Here is a 10,314-nt window from a genome sequence, read left to right as displayed (position 1 = left end):
CTATACTTGAATGACTTCAGGTTGCTTAGGCTGAGAAATGTGATGGGGTACTTGTTGCTGCTCAAACCTTGGTGCAAGAAGTGAGTCCATGGGTGGAATGGCACAGGATCCCCAGGTTTTCACCCAAGTTGGGGAAGTGGAAGATCAATAGGCAATTGCATAGGCATTCCAGGCTTCCAGCCAGGTGGAAATATAAAATTTGGTGGAAGCAACACTTGAATTGCAGACAAATTGGCATCCACTTGCTATGGAGGTGGAGGCTCAATAATGGCCTCAATTGTTTTCTCTTTTGTTTCAACAACTTTAGGTAATCCAACATCAAGGTCAGCAAATTTATATAACTATGAAGCCCTCATTTGCTCCTCTTGTGGCACAGGTGGCAGTGGACCACGCAAAGGAGCTTGCCCAGCTCCAAATTATGGCGACGCAAAGGTTGTATAACTCATCCGGTGAGCATATGATAATATATCTAATAGCTTCAGCTGGGATGAGACAGTTGAGGATGTCAAAGAATCATCTTTACTGTCATCTCCTGATTTCAACCTCTTGGTGCTGCATCAATAATCAAAGTAATCATTAACAAGAATGTCGAGACACCGCTCAGCATCTTTGAGTTTGTTAGCAAATGTAAGAAGTGCTGAATCTTTTGAGCGAATTTCCTAATCAATCTTCTGCTTAGCATCTTGTAGATTAAGAATCTCTTGGAGTTCAGCGACAGCTTTAAAGCTCTGAGTTTGAAGAATAGTGAATTGTGAAATAAATTCTTTGGTTGTGGAAGAAGAATCATGTGGGGGTAGATGAACGAGCTTGGCCTTGGGTAGAAAGGAAGGTGGGGATGGATAAAGTGACCTGTTGGGTGAAACTTCAAAGAGCTTAGAAGCTAAGAAAGCCATTTGTTGAAGAAGTGCTTGTGCTCGAGGGAGAGGTGGGAGAAGAGAGAGCAGAGCTACAGAAGGGCCAGCTACATGGCAGTCTAGGTGGGGCTGGTGATAATGACCATGTGAGGGAGGGAGCTTTGGAGGAGTATGATTCGGAATGGATGGGGAATTCGGGTTTGTGAGGCCTAGCCTAGCAGGGGATTGCACAATTTGGTGCTGAAGCATTTTGTACAAAAATTAGGGGTTCACATGGCTGATTTGGCCCAGGCTCGAAGCATTTCAGACGATGAAGACTCGAACTCGAAATGACCCGGAGTTGACCTAGGGAGAAAAAAATGAAATCTGGAAAGAGAGTGAAACCGGGACTGGGCCATAACTCGTGTCACCCGAACCTAACCCGATCATTATATACATTACACAATTAGGGCTAGGACAAGGGTGTACACGCAATAACGCAACCCTCAAGGTTTGTTTAGGTGCCATTCTCGAAAAAAATCTTTTTCTAAATGATATTTTTTTAAATGATATCTTTTATGTTAATCCAAACAAGATACTAAGATATAACTCAATTTTATACACTTTACACGAAACACAATACAAAAACTTAATTTAGTCTCTGTCTTTCATTTTTTGTCTCCAGTTTCTTCTTTCAGTTTTTGTCTCCCTTCCATACGCTATGTAAATCTCCCTCCTCCTCACTCGTCGCTTCTTTAAAAAATGGAGCAAATCGGAAAGCGACGACGGTGACAACTAGCAGATCCAGAATGTTGGCACAACAGAGACAGATCCAGAATGCCGGGGTGGCAATGGCAAATCTAGATTTCAGAACGAGATTATATGGTGGCGGTAAAAAATATAACGATCCAACTCCTAGCATGTCATGATCAATATTAGTAGTCAGGTGCTACTATTTGGCTTAACTTAGGGACTCTAGGCTAGATATAATAAGCATACAGATATGAGCCTGTATCGCTTATTGAAATCGTGTATTAACTAGATATAAAGGAATAGATATAAGTTAGGCAATCAAAATATGTAGCATATAAATATAGAAAAGCATATTAATAACATGTATTTGTTCATAAACAACTTGGATTTGTTGAGTGGTTAGTTTACTCGTTTGCTTAAGTAAGTATTGGAAATTCAAAACCTGTCTTGTGTATGCAGTAACTCATTGGCCAGCAACAAATCCTTAAATAGAGGTCAGATCTACGATATCATAAAAAAAAACATCTACTTAGTCGTAAGTTTAGTTTAATACATTATAAAGAGTACAACTACTTTTTTATATTACATATAGATATTTACAAACTTTACTACTTATATTAACATACTCAACTCTACAGTAACGATTCTACTCTAGAATTCGACTATAACTATTTCTTAAATTTTCTCATTCTTTTTTCAAAATTGTTTATAATAAAAAAAGTATATGCATAAAGTTTGCTTCATCGAAAACTAATTTTCAAATTGAAGTCGGAATTCAGAAACTTCTATTTTAGTATATGTAATAAGTTCTTGAATTTGAATTTCGGGTACAAAGATAAATTGCTTTGCATACTTTTGTTTCATATTTAACATTGGCTTTTTGTGAAGCACTTAAATGTTCCAGAATTACCCAATAAATAATTATATTGCATTTTTTGAGTGACATCTCTTTTAAAATTGCGGTTATAGCTACACGAATTATACAATGCAGACCTCAGAATTTGTTTGGGCACTATTTTTGAAAAAGATCTTTTACAAAAATAAAAATAATTTTATGTTTGGATATCTTATATAAAAAAAATTCTTTTGTTTATTAATTATATTTGGATAAAATAAAATAAAATATTTTTTTATTAATTTATTATATAAAAAATATATATTTTTTCCAATACTTTTATTTTTTATTAAAATTTAATAGCACCAAATCAGTCACTCAAGTTCCTGCCTCCCTCAGCCATTCAGCTTCACTCCCCCAGTCCCCACTCCCTAGACCGGCAGTCCCCACTCCCCACGCTGACCCCCTGACCTCGTCTTCTCTCCCACTCCCAGCACGCACGACGCACTCCCAGCACGCACCACGCAGTCGCACCCTCCTCCCCTCCTCGTCTTCTCAGCCATCCGTGTCTCACACCAGTCACCGGCGAAGCTCGTCGTTCGACTGACGACCTACGGTGCTGCCCTGCTTCTCGGTGACCACTGACGGTTCTCTGCTTGGCCCGGTCGTCTTCTTCTTCTCTATTACTGCCCCGCCACTGCTCTGCTCTGCTAGTCCCGCTCCCTCTGCTCCGCTCTCTTCTCCGGTCTTCTTCTCAGGTAAATAATTAATTTTATTGTTTAATTAATATTCTGATTAGGGAATAGGGATTTTGATTATCAGAATTTGTGAATTTAGGGATGTGGGTGTTGATTTTGGTTATTAAAATTCTGATTAAGGGTGTGGGTGTTGATTTTTTATTATTAGAACTCTGATTAGGTGTGGGTGTTGATGCTTCCAAACCCAAATGGAGCATATTTCTTAGCTTTTGCTACTGTTTTGAACTGAAGCAGATATTGTTACATAATTTAATTTCTGTTATAATTTCTCCTCATGATTGCTTTGTCTTTAAATGGAGACTCAAGCTGCAAGCTTATTAAAATAAAATTATGCGTTTTGCTCAGCTGAAGTCACTCAATTCACGAGCACGAAATAAACTTGTTCTTGACCTTCATTTCAATTCCATTTAAACTTTTTGAGTGTCTCAGTTCAAACTTGTTCATGTTAAACTCCACATATGTAGTTATAATGAAATCTAACTCCCAAAATTATGCTTTTTAATATAATGAGGGCATGGTTTAAAGATTGGATTCCTGCACTTTTGTTGTCTTTTCATATTTTTGGCACAATACATATGCTGGCTGATTTCTCCCACTCTGTTAATATATGGCCGTAATATGTCATATTATCAGCCACCTCTAAACCCGATCATGCCGATAGACTACCAGCTAAGTTTGGCAGATATAGACACAATCAAAGTGGTTGGAAAAGGAACTGGAGGGGTTGTGCAGTTGGTGCAACATAAATGGACTAATCAGTTTTTTTTCTGATTTGTTCAGTTGATGTGTTTACTGATTTGATCTAAATTATTACTTGGTTTTTTACTAATTTGTTTAGTTGATTATTGTTCTGTTTATTTTACTGTTTAGTTGATTATTGTTTTGTTCTTCATGTTTTATTATAAGGTTTCTGTCTTTCTGATTTGCTGATTATTGTTGAATTTGTTCTTCATGTTTGTTGATTATGGTGGTGGGCTTGGTTAAGGTTGTTTGTGTTTAGGAAGTGGTGGGTAATATGGTGGTTAGGTTGCTTCAGTATGGTTAAAGAGATGTGTGATGATTGTCATGATTTCCTGCATTGTGGTTACGTATTTGTGTGCTGACTTGTGTGTGTTTGGAAGGTTGTGTTGTGTTGAATCCAGGTTTTAAACTGTTTATGTAAGTGATTTTTGTGGATGTATGTTTCAGATGGCTATGAAGCCATGAGGAAGTTAACGTAGAAAAACCCCATCATCCCAAGAACATCAGATGAAGATAAATACTTAGACTTTGAAATTAATCCTTGGACATAGTTCATAGAATATTATTCTCATTGTGTCAAATTAAGATATTATTGTAGCAGTTCTGATTAATTTTATGTCTATTTTCGTATTAGTTATTTTTAGAATTTGAGACTTGATTGTTGTTCAAATGTTAGTGAAGGCATGTATTTCAAATTTTAATTTTAAATTTTGACTATTTTATATTTTTATTTAAATAAGACCGGATCAACAAGTTCAATCGATGACTCACCGGTTGAACCAGAGACTTAATGATCCAATAGTCTGAACGGTTCAATTACCAGATTGATTCTGACAACGATGGATATATCAATTACAGTTCTAACTAAAGATAATTACAATAGTAAAATAACAAAATGATAAAACTTAAACTTAATCCAGCTAAAAAAAGTTGAATTTAAAATAATATCATTTTATGATTTATTAATTAATTATCAGTTTCCACGGTTACCAATAATTCTATATTAACAACTTATTTTAAATGTTAATATATGAATATTTCAAAAGGCTACTCACAATTATTAGAAACACATTAAATTAATTAACCATAAAGTGTACTCCTAGAAGGAAAAAACAAAAATGCTTTCAGTTGGGAAGCCATTTGAAATTTCTAGCTAAATTTGTTTTTTCTTATTCTGAGCTTCTCTTTGCAGAGTTGCACTTCTCTTTACTCTTTCTTTTCATCTTCTCGGTGATCGTCGAGTTCTTCATTACTTGAACCATTCACTAACGAAGGCTGCACGAATGAAAATTCTCTCAAGAAGCCAAGGTCCTTTTTTTTTCATTGTCCTTATCATCATAAATATGCTTTTTACAGTTTCATAGTTAAATTGAAGTCTTCTAGTTTGATGTTTTCTTTCCCTTTTTTGTGGGGTTGCAGTTCTAAAACTTCGATTTTTTCTGAGATGCCGAAAAAAGATTGAGCCCTTATCTAAGAGGTTCTCTTCACAGTGGTCAAATGGATTTCCTCCTTCTCCTGAGATGAACGGTAAAGCTGTTCCCTTTGTGGAAGAGAATGCAACAAAAGTGGAAGGTATCCATAAGGCAGTGTTTGATGTGTGTGGGGTATTGGAAACTAGCATGTGGGGACCTGCCGTTGAGGATGCCCTCAAGATGTATGATGAAATGCTTCAACCAGAACTTGTTGTTGGAGTGATAAGGAGGTTGAAGGATGTGAATAAGGCGTTGCATTTTTTTCGATGGGTGGAGCGGAAAACTGAAGAAGCTCATGGTCGTGAGGCCTACAATGCACTTCTAGTGGTTATGGCTAGGACTAGAAACTTGGTGTACTTGGAGCAGGTTCTTGAAGAAATGTGTGTGGCAGGGTTTGGACCAGATAACAATACTTGTATTGAATTGGTTGGTAGTTTTGTCAAGTCAAATAAGTTGAGGGAAGCTTTTGGGATTATTGAGAGTATGAGGAAGTACATGTTTCGCCCTGCTTTTTCAGCTTATACTACATTGATTGGTGCGCTCTCTTCAGTTCATGAATGTGATTCCATGCTTACTCTCTTTCATCAAATGCAGGAACTAGGCTATGAAGTAAATATACACTTGTTTACTACGCTTGTTCGTGCGTTTGCAAGGGAGGGTCGTGTTGATGCTGCCCTTTCCTTGCTGGACGAAATGAAGAGTAATTCGTTTCATGCTGACCTTGTTCTCTACAATGTTTGCATAGATAGTTTTGGCAAAGTCGGCACAGTGGATATGGCCTGGAAATTCTTTCATGAATTGAAAGCACAAGGGTTGGTTCCTGATGATGTGACCTATACTAGCATGATAGGTGTTCTTTGCAAGGCTGAGAGGCTGGATGAAGCTGTTGAGTTGTTTGAAGAATTGGATCAAAACAGAAGTGTCCCGTGTGTTTATGCTTATAATACCATGATTATGGGTTATGGTTCAGTTGGAAAATTTGATGAAGCATATGATTTACTCGAGAGACAAAAAAGAAAGGGATGCATACCTAGTGTAGTTGCTTATAATTGCCTTCTGACTTGCCTGGGTAAAAAGGGTAAAGTAGCTGAAGCATTGAGGATCTATGAAGAAATGAAAAAAGATGCGGCACCAAATCTTGCAACCTACAATATCTTGATTGACATGCTTTGTAAGGCAGGACAGCTCGAACCCGCACTGAAGGTTCAGGAAGCCATGAAAGAGGCTGGTTTGTTCCCTAATATCATGACTGTAAATATAATGATTGATAGACTATGTAAAGCTCAAAGACTTGATGATGCTTGCTCCATATTTTTAGGATTGGATCATAAACTTTGCACCCCTGATGCAGTTACATTTTGTTCTCTTATTGAGGGTTTGGGTAGACATGGCAGGGTAGATGATGCCTACATGCTTTATGAGAAGATGTTAGATTCCGATCAAAGTCCAAATGCAGTAGTGTATACATCTCTTATTAGGAATTTCTTCAAGTGTGGTAGGAAGGAGGATGGTCACAAAATTTACAAGGAGATGATGCATAGGGGTTGTTCTCCTGATCTAACGCTCCTTAATATTTACATGGATTGTGTTTTTAAAGCAGGTGAAATTGATAGAGGAAGGGATTTGTTTGAAGAAATAAAGGCTCAAGGGTTAATTCCTGATGTTCGGAGCTACTCAATTTTAATTCATGGTCTTGTGAAAGCAGGCTTTGCAAAAGAAACATACAAGTTGTTTTATGAGATGAAGGAGCAAGGACTACATTTGGACACCCGTGCTTACAATGCTGTTATTGATGGGTTTTGCAAGTCTGGTAAGGTCAATAAGGCTTACCAACTTCTGGACGAAATGAAGACAAAGGGCCTGCAACCTACTGTTGTCACTTATGGATCTGTCATTGATGGACTTTCTAAAATCGACAGGCTCGATGAAGCATATATGTTATTTGAAGAAGTAAAATCCAAAGGTGTTGACTTGAATGTAGTGATCTATAGTAGTCTCATTGATGGGTTTGGGAAGGTGGGAAGGATTGATGAGGCATATTTAATTTTGGAGGAGTTGATGCAGAAGGGTCTAACTGCAAACACATTCACATGGAATTGCTTACTTGATGCATTGGTGAAAGCTGAGGAAATCGATGAAGCTCTTGTCTGCTTCCAGAATATGAAAAGTTTGAAATGTCCTCCAAATGAAATAACTTATAGCATTATGATAAATGGTCTTTGCAAGGTTAGAAAATTTAACAAGGCTTTTGTGTTCTGGCAAGAGATGCAGAAGAAAGGGCTAAAACCTAATACTATCACATACACAACCATGATTACGGGACTTGCAAGGGTTGGAAATGTTCAAGAAGCAAAAGGTCTCTTTGAGAGATTTAAGGCAAGCGGGGGTAGGCCTGATTCAGCTTGTTATAATTCTATGATTGAAGGATTAAGCAGTGTCAATAAAGCAATGGATGCATATACACTTTTCGAGGAAACTCGCACGAAAGGTTGTCGTATTTATAGCAAAACATGCGTTATCCTTTTAGATGCACTGCATAAGGCTGACTGCCTTGAGCAAGCCGCAATCGTTGGAGCTGTCTTAAGGGAAATGGCAAAGTCCCAACATGCCACAAGATTCTCTTGAGATTAAGTTATATATGTGTGTTGTACTGGTATTGGTATTGAAAGCCGTTTTCCATATAAAGATTGTTTGCACTTTATCGCCCTTCACATTGACTGCTCAGGCAATTTGTGAGATATTTAAAGACTTCTAATGTCACCACTTCTCTGGATAATGTTAATGGCTTAATGGTCTTAGCCCTAAGGTAATCCTTACAAATTAAAGTAGTTATGCATACTATTTTTTGAAGTATTGTGCTATAATTTATTGTTATGCCTGATGGTTATTTTCTGAGAAGGAATACACTGGATTTTTTTTTCTATTATGTTTTGTCCTGTGTGCAATATATTTTTGTTGTTGTTGCTTTATCCATAATAATGTTTTATTTTGAAGTGATTGATTCAAAAGGTATTGTTAATGTGATAATGTGTTTGTAAACTTATTGCAGGGAACAAGTACCCAATCAAGTTACACCTTCGTTGTACTTTTTCCATTCTTGAAGAATATGTACACAAGATTTACTGTCAATGCAGTGTCTTCATTCTTCGAGTTCTTTCTATACTCAGGTAATTCTAAGTAAATGCCAATTTTGTTTCTTATTTGGCAAGAGTTATAACATCATTCATTTTTGTACACTCCTAATTTCTTTGAAAAATAATTGAAAGTATAAGAGTTATAACATTTACATGGTATTGTAATTTAATGATTTATTGGCATCCTGTTGTTAATAAGCAAAGGAAATATCAAATATTTGAAGTGCTTTGGTTACAAGTGTTAATAGCTTTCTGTCTTTGTACTATCATTTCCTTATTATATGATTTTAAGCAGCGCTTTGCAGAAAATGCTCAACTCAATACTGAAATTTGAGCAGAACATTTTCCTTATTCTATAGATAGATAATATATATCCTTCACGATTTAATACATGGAATCCAAACTTAATTTTATATGTACACTTATAATCAAATGTTGAACTCCATTACTTAGTTGGAAGGATGAACAATGGACCAATTTTCAACAATGTCACCTAGGTTCCATCACTGGCCTCCAATGATGAGCGTAAATGGAGGAGGATCAATGTTTTTGGCACAATGTTATGTACATTCTTAACTTTATTGTTGCAACACAATGCAAACGCATGTAATTGGAATTGAATTTATTTATTCAATATGTATATTACTTTTTTAATTTTTTTTGAAGTGATAGATGTCCAATTTATCTGATGGAGAATAATAAAAATTTATTTAAAAGTATTTAATCTAAAATTCTTAAAACCAATTAGGTGTTTACTTTATCTCTTTTGTTGTAATTTCAATAATTCACCATGTCAAATTCGGAATTGATTATCTTTTACAGATTTACCAGCATTTTTTTTAAGTGCACAAGATGCTTTACACTTATGTCATTTCTAGACTTGATTCAACTTTGGTTTAAAACAAGTTAGAAACTTAAAATTGGAAAAGCATCATAAAGAAATTTTATAATAGCAAAAACAGGAAATATACCATGATCACGACACGAAAACACAAAGTCATGCAGTTCTATCTTAATCTGACAAGTAGCGCTTACATTTTAGTTGGAAAACGAAGTAATATGTTCTCACATTATATAATTAGTCAAAGGAAAACCAACTCGTGTTTGAATATTATTCCATACTTGACGACAACCAACTAAATTTTAATCAGTCGAATTGGTTTAGTGATTAACTCACTAATTTGCTTAAACAAATGGCAGAGGTTCGAATCTCGTGTTCGGGTTATTTGTAGTTATTTATTTGGCGTACCAAGTTGATATATACCATATTATTAGATAGAGTGTGAGTTCCACACAACCACTCTTCATCTAATCTTTTGCATCTTCTGATAATCATGATCACTAGCATGGGGTTGGAGCTTCAGGTTTTCGTTTCGATGATCCTCCCTTTCTTCATCTTCTTGTTTATGTTGCTCACCATCTTTTGGAGGATGTCATGATCACTCATGAAGGATGTCATGGAGGCAGTTTAGGGTTCTCTGTTGTTGATCTGTATCCTCCATTTGGATAGGATACTCGAGAACACTGTGACAGATCATAGGGACAAAATTACAGTTGGTGGAGGAGGAGGAGGGGAAGATCTTGTTGATATTCTTTTAAGGCTTCAAAAGCAAAATGATCTCCAATATCCCTTATCAGACAGTGTTGTCAAAGCAATCATTTTGGTTAGTATGTTTCAGTTCAAAAACCATGCAAAAATTAAATTGATGTCATGACACTGATATGATTCTTTTTCTTCAAGCTTTTACAGTTTTGTCAAAGTAATCATTGATTAGTATTCTTTTGAAT

The 10,314-nt window shown here is 36.1% G+C and overlaps 1 protein-coding gene and 1 pseudogene across 2 annotated transcripts; one reads left to right on the top strand and one right to left on the bottom strand.

The window, feature by feature from the left end:
- Window positions 1-1,103, bottom strand: LOC112717299 (mediator of RNA polymerase II transcription subunit 4-like; annotated as a pseudogene).
- A 1,650-nt stretch (window positions 1,104-2,753) lies between these two features.
- Window positions 2,754-9,257, top strand: LOC112715121 (uncharacterized). Of its 2 annotated transcripts, none has more exons than XM_025766877.3 (5): window positions 2,754-3,179; window positions 5,113-5,228; window positions 5,340-8,198; window positions 8,442-8,559; window positions 8,980-9,257. In XM_025766877.3, exons 2-3 carry the CDS (start codon window positions 5,204-5,206, stop codon window positions 8,015-8,017), a joined length of 2,703 nt encoding a protein of 900 aa, XP_025622662.1. In that variant the 5' UTR covers window positions 2,754-3,179; window positions 5,113-5,203; the 3' UTR covers window positions 8,018-8,198; window positions 8,442-8,559; window positions 8,980-9,257. The 2 variants fall into 2 exon arrangements, with proteins under 2 accessions (XP_025622662.1, XP_072060693.1); XM_072204592.1 differs by having other exon boundaries at window positions 2,788-3,179; window positions 4,368-5,228.
- Window positions 9,258-10,314: the final 1,057 nt, after the last annotated feature.

The sequence above is a fragment of the Arachis hypogaea genome, chromosome 10, assembly GCF_003086295.3.
Source record: "Arachis hypogaea cultivar Tifrunner chromosome 10, arahy.Tifrunner.gnm2.J5K5, whole genome shotgun sequence".
Classification (NCBI taxonomy): Eukaryota; Viridiplantae; Streptophyta; class Magnoliopsida; order Fabales; family Fabaceae; genus Arachis; species Arachis hypogaea.
This window is presented reverse-complemented; position numbering and strand designations above follow the sequence as displayed.